Genomic DNA, 23,686 nt, shown 5'->3' with positions numbered 1-23,686 from the left:
CTGTTACTGGGGCTTCTAGGTTCCAGTGCGATGCAAATTCTAAAGAGTGGGAGGGAAAATAGAGGCACAGAGAGGGGAAGTGACCCTGCCCTAGGTCACTGGCAGAGCCAGGAACAGCAGCCTAGTCTCCTGGTTCTGGTGCCCTATCCACTTAGCCATGCTACAGGAGAAGGAGAGCGGGAAGGGGTCGCGTTCCACTGATTGCACCTCCTCCTAGGTCCCCTTCCTGGCTGCACCCTCTGCAATCACAAGAAGCTGCCCTGAACACACTTCCACAAACAGGCAAAGTGCCCCCGAAGCCCTTTCCAAGAGATTCCTCCCTGACCTCAAATCTGGAGAGCAGCTTAATCCTGGGCACAAGGACAAGAAGCTCCATAACTAAGCGGTTAAGCCCGGGTCCTTCGCAGATGGTGGAGAATAGAAGATCAAACGCCTTCATCGGAGCTGTTTCATCTCCGTGCCTGGCAGTGACTGGCTAGTACTGCGTTTTCAAATTAGAGGCAGATTCATCTTCCTTGGTTCCCTCTGCTGTGCTGGGAAAATGCCCTGGTAGCTGCTCACTGCATTATGTGGGTTTCACTTTTTGGGCTTAGAGATGTCTGTGTCCTTGGGCTTTGAGGAGCTCCCTGGTTCCATTCAATGTGGGGGGGGGGTGTTGAAAACTCAGAGAGGAACGGAAGGGGAAGGGGAATATTTTTTCCTTTCTCCCTCTCTTCTCTGTCATCATCTCCTGCTCCATCCCCCAGACCCTCTCTGTTTATAATTAGTAAATAATTGCAGCCAGTCGGTACATGGGTGGCTCTCCGGATCCCCCGCGGGCTTAGACTTTGCCACAGCAGCTATGCTGAAAGGACAGCATCCGAGCAGCTGAAGGAAAGCCTCCTACGCACCAGGAGCATGGGTTTTTTCCTCTTGTATTCCTTAGTACAGCACTTCCCTCTAATTACTGCAGGAGGATAGATCACAGCTTCCTGCAAGCCGCAGAATTATTTGACAGTGAGAAAACATCTGTCTGCCTCTCTAAAGCCAGCCAACGGCACAGTCAGAGTAGCAGAGACAGCATCCCACCTTTGTTCCCTCCTTACTCACCACTTCAGGCTGATACCCAGCATCTCCTAGCTCTCGGGTGACCAGACAGCAAATGTGAAAAATCGGGGCGGGGGTGGGGGGTAATAGGAGCCTATATAAGAAAAAGACCCCAAAATCGGGACTGTCCCTATAAAAGCAGGACATCTGGTCACCCTACCTAGCTCCTTTTTGACAATAGAGTGGATGCAGTGAAGACTGCACTGAGATAAGGAGGGGGAGGGGAAGAGACCAGCAAGGAGATGAAAGGGTTGCTGCTCCGAGCCTTGATAACAGGTCACTTTCTCTGGCATGAAGCTTTGTGGATCTCTGGCTTGTCTCCTGCTTGGGAGAGTTCAGCACACTGGGATGGGCCTGCAAAGCTGTTTCTAAGGCCTGGTCTACACTAGGCTTTTATGTCGACTTTAGCGCCGTTATATCGAATTAACCCTGCACCCGTCCACACCAGGAAGCCATTTAGTTCGACATAAAGCTCTCTTTAAATCGATTTCTGTAATCCTCCCCAACGAGAGGAGTAGCGCTAAATTCGACATGGCCATATCGAATTAGGCTAGGTGTGGATGGAAATCGACGTTAATAGCTCCGGGAGCTATCCCACAGTGCACCACTCTGTTGACGCTCTGGACAGCAGTCCGAGCTCGGATGCTCTGACCAGCCACACCCCCGGGAAAATTTGAATTCATTTTCATTTTCCTGTCTGGGCAGTTTGAATCTCAGTTCCTCTTTGGACATCGAGGGGAGCTCAGTAGCAGTGGCAACTATGCAGAGCTCTCCAGCAGAGATGGCCGTGCAATCCAATAGAAAGAGGGCCCCAGCATGGACTGATCGGGAAGTCTTGGATCTCATCGCAGTGTGGGGCGATGAGTCCGTGCTTTCAGAGCTGCGCTCCAAAAGAAGGAATGCTAAGATCTACGAGAAGATCTCCAAAGCCATGGCAGAGAGAGGCTACAGCCGGGATGCAACGCAGTGCCGCGTGAAAATCAAGGAGCTGAGACAAGGCTACCAAAAAACCAAAGAGGCTAACGGACGCTCCGGATCCCAGCCCCACACATCCCGTTTCTACGAGGCACTGCATTCCATCCTGGGAGCGGCCGCCACCACTACCCCACCCCTGACCGTGGACTCCGAGGATGGGATCATGTCGGACATGACAGCGGACGGGGAAGAGGAGGAAGGAGATGAGGAGGACGAGGCAGTCCACAGCGCTGGCACCGCTGATTTCCCCGACAGCCAGGAGCTCTTCATCACCCTTACCGAGATCCCGTACCAACCGTCCCCATCCCTTACCCCGGACACAGAATCAGGGGACGGATCAAGCAGTAAGTGCTGTAAACATGTAAACATTTATTTAAAACAGAACGGTAATATTTATACTATTAACAATGTATATTTATAAAAGTGCTGTAAACTAGTAAAAAAATAATCAGGTACAAAACAGGAATATTTACAAAGGTAACAAATGGGTTTTGCATGATTTCTCTGTCTTAGGCTCTTCTCAATTTAGTCCCAAGTATTTTAAAAAAATTTCACAATGTCCGTTACTACATGATTCCCAGGCCCAAGACGCTCCACTCCAAAGTCCCAGTGCACCTACGCGAAAATCCGGTCAATGTGGCCGGGGATCGACGAGAAATCCTCGTAGGAGAACTCCTCGTAGGTCTCGTGGAGGTAGAGCTCAAGCCTGTTGATCAGGTTCCGGGGTAGGGCGATCTTAGTGGGCCCTCCGTGGTAGCAGACATGTCCCCTCCATGCCACAATCAGGTACTCGGGGATCATGGCCCGACATAGCATGGCGGCATACGGCCCCGGTTTCTGCATGCTTTCCCGCAGCATGCGTTCTCTCTGGGTGTCCGGGATCCTCAGGAGGGTGATGTCGCTCATGACGCCCTGCTTTGAATTAGGGAGGGGAATGTTAGTATTGGGACTGCTTTACAGCCACGCGGTGGAGGGAGAGGGGCAGCATACAGGGATCTTTCCCTGGGACAGCCGCGAGGGGGTGGGACAGGGGCAGAGTTGATGCTGTCCTGATTGCTGGCAGCAGAGACTGGCATTGCTTTCAATGTGAAAGGAGGCCAGTGCTACTGCTGGAGTTTTAAGCAGCCACAAGTCTGCGGCTTACCATTATTGCCCGCTCCAGAAGTTCAGGTCTCCAGCCACAGTTCTCTGAACACTCCAAGACCTCCGCAAGTCCACAGGCACTGAAGGCGACGGCCGAAAATTCGACCTTGTCCTGAGTGCGCATGTGAGAGGTTCAGTGCATGGTCTTGTTCACAGAGAAAGACTAGGTTCTTTGTATACAATTTCATTTATCTGTCTCAGGAATTCACTCCCTTTTTAAAATTCACACAGACACATCTGCGACTGTCTCCCAACCCAGCCTGTCAGCACACTCCCAGAGGCTAGCGCAGATTAGGCGGAGGAAGAAGAAGACGCGTGAAGACATGTTCACAGAACTAATGGGCTGCTCCCGAGCCCAGGCAGCCCAGCAGACACAGTGGAGGGAGAACTTGTCACAAATGCACCGAGCAGTCATGGAACGGGAGGAGAGGTGGCGTCAGGAGGACCAACAGGCTACTGAAAAGCTGCTTGGACTAATGAGGGAGCAAACGGACACGCTCCGGCGCCTTGTGGATGTTCTGCAAGACCGGAGGCAGGAGGACAGAGCCCCGCTGCAGTCTATCTGTAACCGCCCTCACCCGCCACCAAGTCCCACACCACCCTCACCCAAAGTCCAAAGAAGGAGGGGCGGCAAGGGCCGTTAAAACTTTCAATCAACCCCTGCAGACTGCTCTAGCAGTAGAAGGCTGACATTCCCCAAAATTTCATAAGTCCTTTCCTACCCACCTCACACAAGCCCCCGTCCAAGTTTCACCCCCCACGTTTCATGTCTGGTTCGCAATAAAATGTTTGTTTCTGTTCATTACTGTTTCAGTCAGGTTCTTTTGAGGGAGAGTCTGTCTGGAGGGGGGGAAGGGGCTTGGTAATTGGACAGGACAGTCACCTTTAGCAGGGTACAGAGGCGGTGTCAGGTCCAGCATCAGGACACATACACAGTGCAGTCACTGGTTACCCTGGTCAGTCTGGGAGGTGCTTTTCATGTTTTTGGGGGGGGGGGTTGCTCTGTGACTTTGTGGCGGGGGAGGGCAGTTACAGATCTTATGCAGCGGTCCTTATCCTGGCTCACAGATCCACGCAGCAGGGGATCTGTAACCCTACCCCCCCTGCCAGAAAGTCACATAGCCGACACATACACACAGTCCCCCCCAGGAGTGCTGGCAGGCTCCATTGAAATAACCAGTCCACCAGTGCGGAGCCTGTCATTCCGGGAGTTTAGAAGTATCATTTGCATCAGAACACTAAACCCGCCCCCCGCCACAGTCTGCGTCCCCGGTTTAAAATATTCCCGCGAAAACAGCAATACAGACAACGGTGTTCATTAAAAAATCGAAATGATTTTATTTTTTGGGAAGGGGAAGGGGGTGAAGGTTGTATGTAACTGGAGAGGATAGTCAAAATGGACTGGGTAAAGAAACGGGGGCAGGTTCAGCTTTTCTGTCCACAAACTGAAAAGTCACTGGTTGCCCTGCTCACTCAGGAACCTAGCTTTCAAAGCCTCCCGGATGCACAGGGCGTCCCGCTGGGATCTTCTAATGGCCCGGCTGTCTGGCTGGACGTAATCAGCAGCCAGGCTATTTGCCTCTAGCTCCCACCCCGCCATAAAGGTCTCCCCCTTGCTCTCACACAGATTGTGGAGCACACAGCAAGCTGCAATAACGATGGGGATATTGGTTTCACTGAGATCACAGCGAGTGAGTAAGCTTCTCCATCTCCCTTTGAGACGGCCAAAAGCACACTCCACCACCATTCTGCACTTGCTCAGCCGGTAGTTGAACAGTTCTTTTTCTGTGTCCAGGGCGCCAGTATAGGGCTTCATGAGCCAGGGCATTAGCGGGTAGGCTGGGTCCCCGAGGATGACTGTAGGCATCTCCACATCCCCAAGAGTTATTTTGTGGTCTGGGAAGTAAATACCTTCCTGCAGCCGTCTAAACAGACCAGAGTTCCTGAACACGCGAGCGTCATGAACCTTGCCCGGCCATCCGACGTAGATGTTTGTAAACCGTCCCCGATGGTCCACCAGTGCTTGCAGCACCATTGAAAAGTAGCCCTTTCTATTGATGTACTGGCTGGCCTGGTGGTCCGGTCCCAGGATAGGGATGTGAGTCCCATCGATAGCCCCACCGCAGTTTGGGAATCCCATCGCGGCAAAGCCATCTATGATGACCTGCGCGTTTCCCAGGGTCACTACCTTTGGGAGCAGTACCTTGACGATTGCCTTGGCTACTTGCATGACAACAACCCCCACGGTAGATTTGCCCACACCAAAGTGGTTCGCGACTGACCGGTAGCTGTCCGGCGTTGCAAGCTTCCAGAGGGCTATGGCCACTCGCTTCTGGACAGTGAGGGCTGCTCGCATGCGGGTGTCCTTGCGCTTCAGGGCAGGGGACAGCAACTCACAAAGTTCGAGGAAAGTCCCCTTCCGCATGCGAAAGTTTCGCAGCCACTGGGATTCATCCCAGACCTGAAGCACTATACGGTCCCACCAGTCCGTGCTTGTTTCCCGGGCCCAGAATCGCCGTTCAACAAAATCCACATGCCCCATTGCCACCGTGATGTCCTGGGCGCTGGGGCTCGTGGTTTCTGACAGCTCTGTGCCACTCTCCGACTTCAGGCTCTCACGGCGGTGCCGTAGCCTCCTCGCCCGATTTCTCTGCATCTGCCTCAGGGAAAGGTGTATGATAAGCTGCGAGGTGTTGAGAACGGCCACAAGTGCAGCGATGGTCGCAGCGTGATCCATGATCGCAGTGCTGTGGCGTCCGCGCTGTCACTGACCAGAAAAGTGCGCGAACTGATTTCCCGCCGGCGCTTTCATGGAGGGAGGGAGGGCGTTAGTGACGGACGGATGACGACAAATTTTTTTTACCCAGAAGGCATTGGCGGCTCGACCCAGAATTCCGATGGGCAGCGGGGACTGCGGGAACTGTGGGATAGCTGCCCACAGTGCACCGCTTCCAATATCGACGCTCGCCCCGTTAGTGTGGACTCACAAAGTCGAATTACTGTCCTTAGTGTGTCCTTAGTGTGGACACACACGTTCGACTTTGCAATATCGATTCCACATATTCGATTTAAGTAAAATCGAATTACCCTCGTAGTGTAGACATACCCTAAGGGTATGTCTACACTACAGGATTAATCCGAATTTAGATAATTCGAATTTGGGAAACAGGTTGTATAAATTCGATTGTGCGCGGCCACACTAAGCACCTTAATTCGGTTTTAAACCACATTAATTCGGTGGTGTGCGGCCACACTACCCCATTAACTTAAACACAGTAATTCGGTGGTGTGCGTCCACACTAACCCTAATTCGAATTAACAAAATCGATTTAGGCTCTACTCCGTTCGTCGAGGTGGAGTACAGAAATCGATTTAAAGGGCCCTTTAATTCGAATTAACTGGCTCTGTAGTGTGGACGGGTGAAGGGTTAATTCGGATTAAGGCAGCTAAATCCGAATTAAAGTCCTAGTGTAGACCAGGCCCAACAGATCCCTCCCACCCCATTACAGCTGACTCCTGTTCTCTCCCATCACACCTCTATACACCTAAATGGAACAGACTCATTGCATCTAAAAAGCCCATGGAGGAGTGGAAGGGGATCTTTGAGCTACTCCTAGCCTCCTGCTGTGAGGGAGCTGGAGCCCAGTACCTTGTGCTGTGGCCAGTCTTAGTCACCAGCCTTGTAGGGTTGTTTGCAAGGACCAATTACCTAAATAAGCCCGAGGTCTGGTGGCTGCTGGGCGCCTACTCAGGGGAGCAGTTTTGCACTTTCTGGTTCATTTCATAGTTATTGTTTTGCAAACAGGAATTAACCAGCACAGATTTTCTGAAGTTGTCAGGCCCAGGTGTGGGTGGCCAGGCCTAGTGGTCAGAGCAGCAGGCAGAGACCAGGATCTGTGCCGAGGGTCAGAGTCAGAAACCAAGCAGGACTGGAACAAGGCTGAGAACAAGACTGGCTCAGGAGCAGTCACAGCTGCAGGCATAAACTGCTGCTGATCTTAAAAGCAGGCCTGCCTGCTCCCCTCAGTCTATCAGGCAGACCGCCGTAACCCAGCTGAGCTCATTAATCTTCCTGGAGGCTGGGCTGGCTAGTCCTTAGGCTCAGCTGAAGGCACGATGGCAGGCAAATGTTCTTATCTCCACCGAGGGAGCTGGGGGAGAGAGATGGAGTGACTTGACCAAGGCCACAGAGGGACTCGGTGTCAGAGCTGGGGTTAGAATGCCCCAGCCCCATACTTCGTTCAGTGCTATTGAGCGGTTCCTCCTTTCCATTACGTGGAAGCAGATATTTTTGCATCTATCTTTAGTATGGGCCTGACTGTGGCTTTAAGCCATCGGCTGCAATGGAAGAGGACAAACAGGGTCAGCACAGAGAGCTGGAGTCCCTGGCAGAACTCTGACCGAGTTACCATAAACCATCAGGAGCAGGATCTCCTACCGCCATTGACAGAGTGTTGCATGCATCCCCTTGCCCGTCTCCCTCCTGCCGCCTCAGCCCAGCTGGCTGGGGTACAGAGGGCAGCAGGGCTATTGGCCCCATCCCCACCTTACCTCTCCCCATGTCCTTTGGAGAGGCTAGTTCTTCTGCTCTCACAAGCCTAGCATGGACTCCCCACCCACGTCTGGCTGGCCCAGGCAGGGGCACAAGCAGTGGGTGGGAAGGTTCCTTGTGAGCCCTCCCCACAACCCTCTTGTGCACACGCAGATGGCCCTGGGTGTGTTGAAAACCAGTGAGGAAGACAGGAGGGGCCTGATGTCTCCGTCGGTTGTGTATTGGAATTGAATGACACCCGGGATACCCAGGGCCCGATTTCTTCTAGCCAACTACGGGAGCTGGACAGCAACTGCTCTTTGGCCTTGGGAGCTCTGGTTATAAATCCTAATTTAGGTCACCAGTGAAGCAGGATTTCATGGCCTCAGTCGAGTCCCCCTGTAGATGTCAGCCCAAATCACAGCACTGCCACCCAAACTGGCCCCGCTCCTCAGGATTTGGCTGTCACTGCGCAGAAGACCGAGATTGGAACGAGCGGAAGAGGCCGCACGTCATCCATCAGTCATGAGCAGTGGCAGAGCCGTGTCGCACATCTGCTTTGCTCTAGGTTTGCTGTGTGTGCCGCTCCTTTTCCAAACACTTCCAGGCCTTTTTGCCCATTCTTTGCCCCCGGCCCCAGGTGGATCCCCAGCCCCTCCTCCTGCCTGACATGACAAACACTTTTCCCCACAGACAGTGCCTCGTGCCTTTGCATTCAGGAGTAGCCTTGCGGATTCTGGAACCTGTTCTTTATTTTGAAGGCGCAGACGGAGGAAGCATGCGCAGCCGAGTGGGTGATGAATGTCGACCCTCCAGGACAGGGGGATTATTTTTAACACTGGCTCCTCTCCCAACAGATGTTTTCTTTTATTCTGAATTTATCCAAAACAGGCCGTTCCTTTCCTACTTCTCCCGTGGGCCTGACGGAGAGTGGGGCAATGGGCAGGGCACGACCTGATCCCAAACTCCGAACAGGTGATGCAGTGAGCTTCCTTGAATGGACACGTAACCACACAGGCGTGTGAGCACATGTGGCTATGCTCATGCACATATACAGCGGGCCACTCACTGAAACACCCTCTCTCTCTCTCTCTCTCTCTCTCACACACATACACACACACACACACACACACACACACACACACACACACACACACAGAGCAGGCATGCCAACACAGCTTGCACACTCATGCAAGGACAGATGGGGCCGTCACACACGTACACAATACATCAGCAGATGCATCCACGCCAGCTCATAGTAAGCCTCCCGGCAACCTCCAAGCTAGCCCCGTTTTTTGTTACTCTAAATAGCTGACAGCAGAAATGCTGAGTCACACAACCAGGGTTACACATGGTACAGAGAGGAACCCCGCGTCATTTCAAGCCTCCTCCCCCTCTAGTTTTGTGTTGTGTCCCTCCTCTTGGGCCTTTGTCAGAGGCTGTCAGGCCGATGAGCCAGCTGTGGGCACTGGGCGCGGGAGAGCTGTGTTTTGGCAGGAGGAGTGGGGGGCCAGGCCTGAGTTACTGCGAGATATGCACTGACACCTTGAGAGAGAGCACGGGAGGCAGCTGGTTCCTGAAGGAAAGGACCATCTGGGTTGATCTGGTGTATTCTGGTGCTCATGAAAGTGAGGCCCTGATAGTAACAAGGCTAGAGCCAGGCTAAATATGGGCCTGATCCAAAGGTGATGGAAGTCAATGGGAGGCTCTCCACAGACTGCAATGGGCCTGGAATCGGGCCCTCTATGGGCTGGCTTCCCATCACGTTGCCAATGTTAAATCCTTCCAGTCTCGTGCTGCTCGTTACCAGTAATGTCTCTTCTGGACTTTCTTCTTTTTCCTTTGTATAGAGAAAGGGCTGATATTTTAAACACCAGATAGTTTTATTCCTGGGCTAATTGCCATGGTTTTTCCTTTGCATTTGCATTGATTGTCTGTAGGATTCACCGGCCTGTTTAGACGGGAAATCTCTGTACAATAAACCAGTAAAAACCAGTCAAATCAATGATTAAAAAGAAATGAATTGGGCATTCAGGAAACTAAAGGACTGACGTCACTGACATGTGGAGCTGGAAATGACCATGCCAGCTCCCATCACACTGCTCTACCTCCCTCCTGATTACCCACCCTCATGCTGCTCCAATGCTGGCCCTCTTCTAGATGTCCAAGGCCACTGAAGTCATTTCCCAGGGGACTCAAGCCATGACTAAGATGAGGCCTCCAGCTGTGAAAGGCTTGTTTATGCATCCAATGTGCCACTTAACTCCTCCGCCCTCCTAGTCTTTATAATGCCTGTGACATTCTGGGGCCAGATCTTCAGCTGGTGTCAATTGGCGTAACTCCGTGGTAAATCAATACAGAGCCATTATCTTCAATGGAGCTACATAAGTTTACATTGACTGAGGATCCGCCGCTGGGTGTTTAACTCAAGGGTAAAATTTACTAGGACCAGAGTGGAGATCCTTCCAGTCCAATATTAGCACATGGAGCTGTACATTGGATGGATCATGTTCGTCTGTAGCGTAACTTCACTGACTGCCGTGAAGTCACTCGAAGGATGGATTTGGCCCTAAATAGGTAACTAGGATTCTTACTGAAAATGTTCATTTTTGGTATCTAAAGTCAGGCCCCTACATCCATCTCTGGGCTCTGAAATTAAAGGCACCTGGTTTTCAGCCCACAGCTCTCACGGACTTCAGTGGGCTCTGAAAAGCGGGCAGCTTTCATTTAGGTGCCTAAATATGGATCTAACAAACATTAGGCACTGAAGTGTGAAGATTTTGGCCCTCAAGTGTGACCCCTTTGATGCTAGCTTTGCTGTCTGATCAGGGCACGCTGTGAAAGTCACGCGTAGGTATGGGGCGCTAACGGAAGGGAATTTGGAAGGGGAGCCTGTATATAATATGAATCTGTCTCTGCGCCTAATCAGCTGTTCATTGTGGGCAGATCAAGGAGCGCTGGAAAACCCACCAAGAGAAGTCCCTTTTTGTAGAGGAGGCAGGGTAGCCTAGCAGATAGCACGGTGCTGTGGGCTGCTACTGACCTGCTGGGTGACTTGGCTGCATCTGTGAAATGGGGATAATGCTACTGACTTCCTTTGTAAAGCGCTTTGAGATCTGCTGACGAATATAGCTACATAAGAGCTGGATGTTACTATCGTAGCTGTGGGGTTTTCAGTTAGGAGGGTTGTTAGAGGAAAGGCTTGCAACGTCCTGCTGACTTCAACAGGGGAAGAGTTAGACTGGCATGTACTAGGTAACCACGCAGGGCCTGATTCTCATTCATACCTGTGCAAAGTGGGCCCAAAACTACCCGAGCAGAATGGCGGCAAGTTATACCCACTTTGCACTGGTGCAAATGGCTACACAGGCTGTGAGCAGTGGCGAATCAGTCCCAGTCTAAACGGCCTAGACTGGAGCCAGGAAACTACATTTCAGCGAGCATGCATGTACCACGCATCTCTTGGGACTTTCCCCCAGCCCCCTGGCTTGGTTTCAGATTTCATACCTCTGTGTTTTATCATCAGTTGTTTATGGGCTTGGAAAGACAGTCTCTCCACATGTGTGCGCCTCCTAATTCCAGCCATGTGCTGGGAAAAGGCTCTCTGATGATAATCTGGCCTGTGAGTAAATGCAGTGTCATGGGAGCCTCTGGACCCCAGAGAGGGGATGTTGCAATTGAGGACAGTTCCAGCCAAAAAACACTCTGGTTTATTTAGATTAAAGGGTGGGAAAGAACTGGAGTCACGGAGGCGGGGTGGGGGTGGAGGAGACAAGGCAGAAGAGGAGCCTCATTGCAAAGCCATGGCGATCGAAGTTTTTAGAACTCACCTTGCCCTGTTCGAGGAAGAACAGTGGGTCCCCAAAAGTGAGACCCCCTAGAGCTCCCAGTGGGCAAAGCCTGGCAGGAGAAAGTCCCCGGTGTGGCTGAATGGAGCCAATACACGCTGATCATGGGATCCATACGATGCTTTTCATTGCACATGGGCACCTATGATCTCACTTACTGACTCAGATACAGCGAAACAAAGCAAAAATAAAGTCTGTTTTACTTCCAGCTAATTTACAACAGCTGCACTTTGCCTGCTTGGCAGAATTTTGGGTCCAGCAAAGCATTGTGGGAGATCCTGGAATCGCAGACAGGCTGGGACCTCATAAAAAAGAGCTAGAAATAGAAAATGAGAAGAAGAGAAGTGGCTTCGCTTTAGTGCCTGAGGCCTGGCTTCTCCCCACTTCTCTGTTAATTTCTTTGCCTTAGTTCTGCAGACAGTAAATATCAGATATCAAAAACCCTGATGGTTTGGGCCTGGTTCTGGGGTCCTTATTCCAACAAAACACAACTGATTAATGCCCCCTTTATCTGCCACTGTCTCCAATGGCAGGTTAGCCTGAGGAAGCAGGGGATGGTTTGGGCCCAGCAGAGGGAATTGGGATTGAAAGAGGAAGATAATAAAAGAGAAGGTGGGGCGACCCTTTCCAGAGGGCCTGGACTGCCTTCACGGAAGTGTGATGGCATGGATTCTAGCTATGGCTGGATTCTAGCTATAGATGGATTCTAGCTATGGCTGGATTCTAGCTATATTTGCTGAGAGGTTGCCATGCATCCTGATTTTGGTGGGACAGGAACAGTTTAATGATTGGGTCAGAGTTCACCATCCTGGCGGGTGGCATGCAGGGTCCTTATTGTCTTTCTCGGCCCAGCATGGCAGGGCCTGTTGTCCTACGCTTCTATGTTACCTTCCTTCTCTTCAGCCCATTGGCTGCTCTATCAACCTGCCTGATTTGCATGGTGGGTTCCCAGTATATTGTATTTTTGGGAGCCCTACGAGATCATCTCATCCGCCCCACCCCCATTGCATCCCAAAAGCCCGCCCTATGGGTTTCATATATGCCACTCCAAACCTCAGTTGCAGGGGGCAGTCGCTCACCAGAATACCAGGTGTTCACTCCCCTACCCCTATCCCCCAGAGTTCAAGGGTGTGCTTCCAGAACACCTCCTTCCCAGTAGAGTGAACTTGGGACTCCAGCTAGATTCCCATGTGGCTGTAGCCCTCATGGGTGCGGGGAAAAGGTGGACACATGACTGAGTCTTCCTCCTTTACTATAAGTCACGGCAAAATACCGACACAGTGGCCAAATTTTACCTTTTTAAGTCTTGCAATCCAAGATTTTCCAGGGGTCTCACTAGCCTGGAGGGTTGGTTAGTTGTTTTGCAAATAGAGACATCCACGAGCCCCAAAATACCCACTCCCCCAACAAGGGGATCCTAGAACCGGCCCTGCCCTAAAGGCTCAGAAACCAGAAGCTAGAACCCAAGCGAACCCTACATTTATTTTCAGTCTCATGCATTTTAAGCCAATCTCTTGATTTTGAGGGGGGAGGGGCAGACTCGGGTGGTACTGTGTGTGATGCTTACTTCATTCATGTTTGCAAGAGCTGTAAGATCATGGGTGCTGGAGATGGGGAGCCAAAGGGCCATTGCCACCCCACCTTTTAAACAGGGGGGGGCCATATCCCCCTCTTTAGAGAACCCAAACTCAGCAGGGCACAATGAGGGGGAGGGGGACCCAGGCCTTCCCCACTGCATTGGCCCATGACAAGAGCAGGTGGTGTAACGGTGGAGCCCCTTCCCCATGGGCAAGACAGAGGGGCAGCCGGGCCAATGTGAGTGAGTAGCATCACAACGCCACTCAGCTGTAAATCAGAGAAAAGATGATCTACCCAGGCGCGTCTGAGTCCCTGCGCTAGTGCCTGAGCCAGCCTGGCATGATGGGCTCTCCTAGGGCATCATGGCACTGCTCTCCTGTTAGCTTCCTACGGGCCTCCACTCTTCACACAGCCCTGGCGAGCTCCGAGGAGCAGCTGCGAGCAGGATGCACCGGACCTGAACTGAGGCCTGGTTCTGATGGCAGTCCGTGTGCCCTTCAATAGACGGCCGTGCTCTGAGCATTGCAAGCTCCGGGCATCTAGGCAGTGTTTGCCTTCGCGAGCCAAGCGGGACACACGGCGTCTGTGATGCTGCCTGGTTTGGAAGGCAGGCTGCCTGCCTTGGAAGAGGCTGCTGGAGCGTGTGTGGGAGTGCCCATGCAGGGCTGCTGCTCCTTGTGGGGGTACCCAGAGTGCGGGGCGGGGAGGGGCTTCATTCCTCATCAGGAAACAAGTTGAGAAACCTGAGACTAGATGCCCAGGGGACTGTCTGCCTGGTGCCACACTGCTGCTACCTGGCCTCATGCTGCCCCCCCCCCAACTTTTTCAGTCTTCCCTGTGCCCACGTGTGAGATGCCTCGCCGGAAGCTGTTGCCCTGTACAAGCACTAAGGACTAGCGTTCAGAGCAGACGTGCTAGTGAAGTCAGCGCAATTTCTCGTCCTGTTACTCGTCCCGTAAAAAGAACATCCGTGCAAGTCATGCCTGAGCCCTCCCAACATACCTCCAGTATTAGTAAAGGCGTCTTTGGCTTAATAACATCCTTGTGCAAGATCACTGCCAGAAGGGGTGGAAATGTCATGAATCAGTGTGATCCAGTGCTAGCCTGATAACGCTCCTCCGTGTGATGTTGCAACGTGGTCAGACACAGATAACATGGGCACACGCATCTCCAAGTAAAGGCAGGATGCTTTCCCCAGACAGAGGATGTACCAGTTACTAACATTAAACTGAGCGAGGAATTGGACTTGACCTTGTTCCCATTGCAGGACTTCCAAAGCAAGTTCATTGCCCTAGAAGACGTGACTTTGGCTGACCATCATTTGCCAGAGGGCGGTTGAGAAGCCACAGCTGCAACCAGCCCCTGCAGACAGGAAGCGAGGGGAGAATCAGTCCCCTGAGCGCTGAGAAACAGCATACTCCAGCACATAGGACCCAAGCCTGGGGTTCCAGAGAGGTGGGGGTCTATTCACAGCTCAGTCAGTGACCTGGGGCACGGCACGGCACCTGTTTGCCCTTCCATCCTTTGGCTGCCTTGCCTAGTTAGGTAGTCAGGTCTTCAAAGCCTGGACCCTGTCCACGCAGAGCTTAGCACAAAGGCTTGGTTGGGGACTGTAATATTAACAATCAATCCAAAGAGGAGTGGTCAAAGGAGTTCTTTTTATTCCATCACCGCATGCCGTGCCCTGAAAAGCAGTGACCGAGGGCCAGGGCTGGGATAACATTTAACAACTGCCCCGTGCACCTTTCCATGGGCTTGTAAACTGGAAAGCGCCAGCGCCGCCCCTATCCTCTATCTCATCCCGCAGTCGTGAATCCAGCTGGCTTGCTGTGCAGAATATTTCCACTGATCAATAGGAGCGACCCCTGCCTTGTGCTTGCTGACTGCAGACGCCTAGGGGAGGGCCTGACGGGATTAGAGATGAGATGTGATATGACAATCAGGGCATGGTACAGATGCATAGAAGAAGGTTGGTTTGTATCCTGGTCCCGTTTTGTCTGCATCCCCAATGCTTGGATTTAGTTCCGGGGTCCTGGTTCGGGCCCATCTCAGGGTAGCTGGGGGGGATTAGAACCCCAGATTCAGGCCTGTTGTTTTGGAACTAAGCACCGAGGCAAGAAGCGAATCTGGAGGCTTTGGGACACTTTTCAGCGCTGGCCTACGGGGGTGCAATCCCACTGACTGGACCGGAGCAACAGCAGCTTAGCGCAGAGGAAAGCTCCTGCTGTCGCTGCTGCCTGTAGGAGCCAGCGCAGGGCTGAGCCCCGTGCGGCAGCAGCAGCTGACAATGTGCCTTTCAGTGAGCGAAGGGCCTGCGTTTCCAATCCAGCCTGGGCTGCGTCCCAGAGCCAAATGACCTCCCGTCTCCTCTCCCAGCCAAATTCCTCTTTTAGAATAATAAACAGTTCAGCTCAGAAAACCTCCCCTGACAGGCTGCTAACGATCCCTTCGCACAGCCCTCTGGGGCAGAGATGGGGCGGAGAGGCCGGGCAGCACTGGCATGGCCAGAACCATGTCTATCTCCCGTGTGGGGTGGGGGAGGCCTCTGCCAGCGTTTAGAGAACTCCAGTCTGGCTGGTTTGAACCCCACCCTGTCGCCGTTGGGTGCTGGGATGAGGGAGGGGAGGAAGGCTACTCGCTGGAAAGCCGCGGGGAAGCATGCAAGGAGTCCGGTGCCCCGCTTAGCAGGGAGAGTCAAGTTGGCGGGGGGAAGAGAAGCAAAAGCTGTGTCTTAGCCCTGAACCAAGGCAGCGGATCCCCCCACTCTCTCTTTCCTCCTGCTCCTGGTTGGTGTGGAGAGCCATGCCCTGGGGTGGGCGGCCGCAGCATTTCATTCCAGGGGCCCTGGTGGCAGTGGAATTCCCAAAGACGCCCCCTGGAGCAGAGTCACTCGGTGGAGCGTTGTCTGTCTGGCGCTGGGAGAGGAGGGCAACAGCCTTTCAGCTGCTCCAGGCCGGGGCAAGAGGGTTCTGATCCAAACTGCCCCCACAGCTGGAGGGCAGAGGGGATAGGAAACTTCATGCACCGGGGCTTGAGGCAATTGCCCTCTATTAGGAGCCAGGATGAGGGATTCATGGGGAGCAATTACCGCACATCTGCCTACTGACTGGGGAGGGCTGTCCCTTACTTTGGAACATCTGGTGCTGGCCTGGGCTAGGACCTCAGGTCTGAGCTAGTCTGGCAATTCCTTTATATCTGCCTTCTGAGCACTTGCATCACACTTGGGTCACATTTGCAGCCTTTTCATACAGTCACAGAGTTCAAGGCCAGAAGGGGTCGCCAGACCCACAGGCCACTAAACTTCCCCACCCCCACCCCCGGCCACCCCTGTATGGAGCCCAGTAACCTAGATTAGACTGAAGTGCTACAGCCCTCCAGACACTGAACTAGCGTGCCCCAGATCAGAGAACAGGCTTTTCTCTGCAACCAGGCGGGCTAGAAACTTGTTGTTGTTTCGATGAAAGCCGAGGGTCTTGCAGGACTGCCAGAGCTGGCAGTCCTGCAAGCCACCGCAACGCCCACTTCCTGAGACACTTTCCCATCTCCAGATGCAAAAGTCTGGGGCTAATTATTTGGGTTAGGTTTGAGGAGGTCAAACCTGACAACATTTGATGGGATCCATGTGTCATGGAGCCTTTGGCTAGGTAGGAGAGCCTGTGTGTGTGTGTGTGTGTGTGTGAGAGAGAGAGAGAGAGAGAAAGACAGAGTGCCACCTTTGTGACAGCAAGATGAATCTCGATAATAAATACATTCCATCCTCCAGAAAGGCGCCATGTAAATAAAAACCAAACACACTCCCTCAACGACAGTGTCTCCTCCTCTCTTCTTTCCATCCTCGAGGCCAAGGAGAACATGCCAGCTGTGTAGTGGAGCAACTGGAGACGATATTAAGCATTTCCTGTAAGATGGGAAGAGTCTGTGTACGCCTCTCACCCTGCCAGAGCGGATATACAAAGGCGAGGTCGCTGCAGTCAGGGAGATGTCGCCATCTGTACGCCGTACAGGAAGCGTCTCCGATGGAAATGCCTTCTCGCAAACAGCAGGTTTATTAAAACCAGCTAGGAAGGCAGCCAGAGGCACAAGAAGGCGTATGCTGACTGCGCTGTCCCGACTGCTCTTTGGGCAAATGGTACTGGTGTTGCTTCAGTGTTACTAGCTAGCAAGTCTAAAAAAAAAAAAAAGCAACCAAAAAACCCCCAAAGAAACAACAACAACAAAAGAGAACATGCAAAACACCTTATTTTGTTTCTATTCTGTTTAGGTCCAGTAAAGAATAGAGACAACTGTACATTATTTTTATTATTGAGTCTGAAAAAAACTCTACATAAATAAATCACAATGATTTGGACATGGATACGTGCATATTTATTTGTTTTTCCTAAAGTTAATTAAGTGTTTTAGGAAAAATTGTCAGAGCGTCCACCAGCCAGAGTTGATGGCCACGCTCTGAGGCCACCAGAAAATTTCTTTTGAGAACCCAAATGTGTGCTGACACCACGCTGGGAGAGGCTGCAAGCACTTTGGAGGACAGGATTAGGACCTTGATGCATTGGAGAATTGTTCTGAAATCAACAATGTTCATTCAGTAAAGACAAGTGCAAAGTACTACACTTAGGATGGCAGAATCAAATGCACAATTACAACCTGGCGAATAGCTGGCTAGGGGATAGTACTGCAGAAAAGGATGTGGGGGTGATAGTGGATCACCAACTGAATATGAGCCCGCAATGTGATGGAGTTGCAAAAAAGGCTGATTATCATTCTGGGACATATAAACAGGAGTGTGGTATGCAAGACATGGGAGGTAATTGTCCCATTCATGTCCCTGAAGGTAGAATAAGAAGTAATGGGCTTAATTTGCAGCAAGGGAGATTTAGGTGAGATATTAGGAAAAACGTCCTAACTCTAAGGATAGTTAAGAACTGAAATAAGTTACCATGGGAGGTTGTGGACTCCCCGTGATTGGAGGTTTTTCAGAATGGGTTCGACAAACATGTGTCAGGGACGCTCTAGGTTTACTTGCTCCTGCCTCAGCACTGGGGGCTGGACTAGATGACCTCTCAAGGTCCCTTCCTACCCTACACTTCTATGATTCTGGGTCAAGTAGCAAGTGGTACCTCACGCCATGAGTGACCCCCATTGCAATCAAAGGGAATACTCACGGAGTAAAGTACTACTCAGCATGAGGGATGGGGATCAAAGTCGGGCCCCAGGTGAGGTTAATAGTGATAGTCTTTAGATCCTCTTTAAATCAAGACTGGATGTCTTTCTAAAAGAGCTGCCTTAGCTCAAACAGAAGTTATGGGGTCAGTGCATAGATTGGGCCCTGTCTAACACAGGAGGCCAGACTAGGTGATCATAATGGTCCCTTCTGGCCTTAAAATCTGAGTAACACACCTTGTCGAAGGTGGATTGTGGAACAAAACCAATTGTTGTTTGTTTTTGCCTTTACTGCGCAGTTAAGAAATATAAAGATGGCTAGCTAGCGATCTCTCTATCCCCTCTCTGCTGCAGGATTAGGGCAAGATTCTTGGAGGACTTGACTAGTGATCTTACAGAAGTTGGCAGCCTAAGCAACATCTCACTCTTCTCCACAGAGGTGTGTCTACTAGCAAAGAAAAACCCAGACGACTGGGGCTCTGGGGGCTTGGGCTCTCGTGGTGCCAGCGGTGGGGCTGTTTCATTGCTGTATAGATTTCAGGCTGGAGCGCTCTGGGCACTCCCAACCTACAGGCGCCTAGAGCCTGGGCCTCGGCTTGAACCCAGAAGTCGACACAGCAATGAAACAGCCCAACAGCCCGAGCTCCGTGAGCCTGAGTTGGCTGCCTGGGCCGGACATGGGGTTTTCTTTGCTGTGTAGACATACCCTAAGTGCACTGACTCGCTCTCTGGGAAATATACCTCTGAAAAAGCAGGAAAGAAAGAAAAATAAAGCTTTAGGGAAAGTTGCTGAATAAGTCAGCAACCTGGCAGGATTTGCTGGTAAATCAGTTCTTTTCAAGCCAAAGCGAGAGAATAACAAAACCAGTGGATGACTGCACGTCATTTCAAAACCATTTCCCTCTCACGCCAAGCAGACACAGGCACAACCGCAGGGACAAGATGCAACGTCTCGGTGCAGTACCTAGAGCCAGAGTCGGCAACATTTTGTGTGCCACTGCTACAGCATTATTTCTTTAGATACTGGCATGACAAAGAGACTCCTGATCGGGGTCACCTTGTTAATGAGATCACAAGCAGAGAGCTGCCTTTGCATTTGTCTCTTCATTAACTCCAGATCCAACATTCCCCAGTGCTTTGCGAGGTGGGTGGTAGTACCGGTGAAAGGTGGTTCAGCCCATTACAGTGATCAGGCGCAACTGTGAAGTTCAGGTCTGGATCTGAGCTTTCTCAAAGTTCAGAGGTGCTGGATCCAAGGCCCACCTCTTGTTAATCCATCAGGTAGCTGTGCCTAGGAGGTGGCTTGCCGTTAGGAATGGGGTTCCATGCTCTGTGTCCATTCTGTGTTTTGGATTCAGTGGCCATGCGGGGTGAGATGGTCTATGTAGGCTCCTCCCTGTCACAGGGAGTTGTGGACAGTTTTCCCACCAGGGTTTTAGTGGGGAACCTTGTACTGTATCTGAGAGCAGGAGGAAGGGTTTGGTCAGACTCCTGGGTATTTTGGACCATGGCCTAGTGCAGCGGTTCTCAAACCTTAGCAACCCAAGGACCCCCATTTTGATTTAAACATTTTTGGGGGCCCTCTACGCCACCCCTTCACTGAGGCCCCACCTCTGCCCTGCCCCTTCTCCAAGTTCTAGAACGCTCTAGGGATAGGATCCACCAGAGGGGAGTCAACAGCCAAAGGAATGTCAGAATAACAAGCTGGGGCCTTTTGCCTGGTGTATTCACCGGCAGCCTGATAGTGCTCAAGAGGGGACTGGGGGCAGATGGTGGGGTTAGGGCCCTCAGCGAGGGGGACCACAGGAGGCTTGAGAAGGGGAGTAGACTCCACAAGCCTGGAACGTTGTCGTCCTCAAACAAGCACACATGCCTTGGAAACATGAAATAAAAAGGTCCTGCTGCCCGCAGACACCCGGGGGCTGCACTGAGCTGGTCTGGGGGCGAGAGGGGGTGGGTAACAGAATAGTTAGGGACATGGGGGCTGACCCAGGAGTCCTTTCTGGTCTTGGTATCATTGCACTAATTCTGGGTTGCTTTGGACAGGATGCGGCCTGCAGTGCAGCTGAACCCCGCCATGCTGCTTCCATCTCTGAAGATGCTTCTCCTCTTCCTCGCAGGTGAGCGTGAGGATGACTCTTTGCTGACGTGTGAATTCCCCAAGGACGCTTCCTGCTATGGGGGCAGAATGAACGGGGCGACAGGGGGCAGTGGGGCTGGGATGAACACACACACCTGTGCACCCACCGTCCTATGCATAGACATCCACACACACACCCCAACAGGCAGACAAACACTCACACTATCATCCGTATTTAAAGGGCTAGTGTCACACATTACTGGTCCAAATCGGGGCCTAATTTCCTTCTTCTACGGGGCTTTGATGCATGTGAGCTGTGTCGCGAGGAGGATTCCAGGGGCTACACGCCTGTCTCATCTTTGGGGTGCTCTGCCAGCCTAGGGATGAACAATTCTTAGAAGCTGAGTCAGGACTCAGCTGCCATCGCACGCAGGGGATGAGGCAGATATCCCCAAAGTCATTTGCTCCAGGCTCCCCGGCTCACCGAATCTCCCCTCCCAGGTACATGCACAATAGGGCAAAAACTTGGCTTCAAAAATTGTTCTCGCTCTTCACTGCTCTGGGCCGGTGAGGTGCTTGTAGCTCAGCCTGGGACCTCACCTCAGCTGCACCCCAGCCCTGGGTGGGAGGGCGCTGGGTGGAATCCTGTGTGTGCCCTCCAATTCCAGGGTGCTCCTTCCGCCAGGGACAAGTGTGAGTCTGAGCAAAGAGCGCAGCTAGGAAGAGTTGACAGGGAGTGGCACAGGAAGCAATTCAGGAAGAAGTTGCCTTCTGTATCGCTTCCAAGGGATTTCCTGGAAGGTTTATTTTTGCTCCTCTTTTTTATTTTTGAAACAACATGGTCCTCCATGTCTCTTCCTACACGGCCCCGTGGGAACAAAGCCGACGGGGAGGGAGCTCCCGAGCGGTCCAGCTGTCACAGCTAACGTGGTTCCCTTCTGGGCCTTCAGAATATGCATCTGAGACCCTCAGTGAGGAGGGAGTGGGGCAAAATTGCAGCAGAGCCAGGGTCATTTCTGTGGCACGTGCACTGTTGGCTATAAATGCAGCTCTTGGACTCAGCATTTCTGGGGCAAATAAACCAGAGCAAGGGGATTCATAGGAAGCCCGGCTCTCAGCAGGCTGTGAGGGGCCCTCCGGCTGCCACCTGGCCAGATTCTCACAGCACTGTCCACCCCAAAAGACTTCCCCCCCACCCAACCAAGACCCCGAGGGCAGGTGTAAAGGCATCACGCCGTAATATGATGAAGTTGGCTCAGTGCACAAACTTTTAGCATCCAAGTTTTCAAAGGCTGGCGCCTGACTCATACCCGGACAGTTTGCACACTCATCGGCTGTACCTTCTCATCCGGAATTTGCACGTGAAAACTGAGCTCTACAGCCCCTTGGGGTGCACCGTTACCTCATACACATGGGAGGCGGTCATTTAGGTACAGCGCAACACTGGGAGTCGGGAGGACCTGGGTTCTATTCATGCTGGGCCTCAGTTTTCCCATCTGTAAATGGGGATAATAAAACGTATCTACCTCCTAGTGTTGCTGGGAGGCTAAATGCATTAAAGAGGGTAATGAGCTTTGAGATCCCCAGAGGGAAGTATTCATTCGGATGGTATGGTTATTGCTGATGGCTGGTATGACAGGTGTGTGCTTGCAGATGTGGGAGCTCCATTCAAAACGTGAATGGCTGGGGGGGGCGGGGTTCTGAAGCCAGCTAGAGGATTTTGACACACGCTCTCAATCAAATGAACAGGAGTTGTGTGTCTAAATACCCTGGTCGGTTCTGAAAACCCCAGGCCGGGTGGCAGCAGCCAGCGTGTGTGTGTATTAACAGCTGCGGTGATGCCAGCAGAGGGAGCTCCCATGTTGCTGTATGGATCTCAGCAAATGGTGGCAACGGTTCGTAGTGATGGATGGAGCCGTGGGTTCATTCCTGAATGCCACAACAGGTTACTTAACCTTACAAACCCAATACTCCTGCTCTAGGTCCTGATCCAGCCCCCACTGAGGGGCTCCATTGCCCCCCTCTGGTTTACTCCCTATGCCCTCTCCTAGGTTTGCCAGTCGTGGTGTCTCGAAGCAGCAAACTGCACATTTCACCCAGCGACCCCGAAGTCGTCCTCAGTCTCTGGAGCAACTTCTCACTGACGTGCTCGGGGGAGGCCGAGGTGGTCTGGGAACGAGACATGCAGCCCATAGCCGCGCCGCTGGAGTGGAGAGACGGCACCTTCTCCAGCACGCTCACGCTCTGGAATGTGACAGGCAATGACACGGGGGAGTACGTCTGCACCTACAACCAATCCCAGAACCAGAAGCACGCGGAGAGACAGGCCGTCTATGTCTTTGTGCCAGGTAGGGGACAGAGCACCCCCATCCCCTCTCTGCGTGCATCTCAGAGGATGGAGGCCAGTGGAAGGATGGGGCTGAATTTGAAGATGGTAGAGGGGGGTTCCTCTGCTCTGCAGTAGGGCTGGGGGGAGCGACATGCGTGGGAGGCTGGAGTGGCCTATCTGCATCGAAGTGCCCCTGCAGCCCCCCACCCCAGCGCAGGGGCCTGGTGCAGACCGCTAGAAGTATAGTGCCCCCAGGTTAAGGGCCCCAGGTGGGAGAGGATCATTGGAAAGAAAAAGTGAGTGAAACTCGCATCTTGGGGAACAAGGCACGCAGCCCCGATGGGACGTGTCCCTAGTAATAACCCCAGCAGCTTCGGGAGAGAAACGTCGTGGGAGTTCAGCGCATCCGTCTCCAAGCAGAGGTGTTGTCCTATCCCGTGGCTAGTGGGCAGTTGCAATCAGGGCTGCAAAGCAAGTTCTTCTCCTGTCTCTTGTAACCGGATTGCCTTTCCCCTTTCCCTTCTGCAGACCCGTCCATCGTCTTCCTCCCCACAGGCCCTGAGGAACCATTCATCTTCATCACCGGCGACAGCGAGGCCACCATCCCGTGCCGTGTGACTGACCCCCAGACCACGGTGACTCTCTATGAGAAGAAGGTGGAGAACCCAATTCCCGTGGTCTATGACAGGCAACAAGGCTTCACGGGGTTCTTCGAAGACAAGACCTACATCTGCAGGGCAATGCTGGGCGAGCGGGAGGTGGACTCTGACGCATATTACGTCTACAGAATCCAGGGTGAGCCACTTCTTAGGTCTGCGCCGGGGGATGGATCAGAGGGGTCTGGGCTGGTCTGTCTTAAGACAGGGGCGGGCAAACTTTTTGGCCTCAGGGCCATATTGGGTTTCGGAAATTGTATGAAGGGCCGGTTAGGGGAGTGGGGAGTGGCCGCCCCCCCC

At 52.5% G+C, this 23,686-nt stretch overlaps 1 protein-coding gene across 1 annotated transcript in view; it reads left to right on the top strand.

Annotated features, from left to right (window-relative positions):
* Positions 1–23,686, top strand: part of PDGFRB (platelet derived growth factor receptor beta) — a 61,724-nt gene that overhangs the window by 6,660 nt on the left and 31,378 nt on the right. Inside the window, exons 2-4 of the mRNA XM_024199792.3 lie at positions 20,368–20,441; positions 22,453–22,749; positions 23,259–23,525. Coding sequence (XP_024055560.2) covers positions 20,369–20,441; positions 22,453–22,749; positions 23,259–23,525 — 637 coding nt within the window. The 5' untranslated portion in view covers position 20,368. The remainder of the gene's footprint in view (positions 1–20,367; positions 20,442–22,452; positions 22,750–23,258; positions 23,526–23,686) is intronic.

This window comes from Terrapene carolina, unplaced genomic scaffold (genome assembly GCF_002925995.2).
Source record: "Terrapene carolina triunguis isolate 2854851 unplaced genomic scaffold, T_m_triunguis-2.0 Scaffold629, whole genome shotgun sequence".
Classification (NCBI taxonomy): Eukaryota; Metazoa; Chordata; order Testudines; family Emydidae; genus Terrapene; species Terrapene triunguis.
This window is presented reverse-complemented; position numbering and strand designations above follow the sequence as displayed.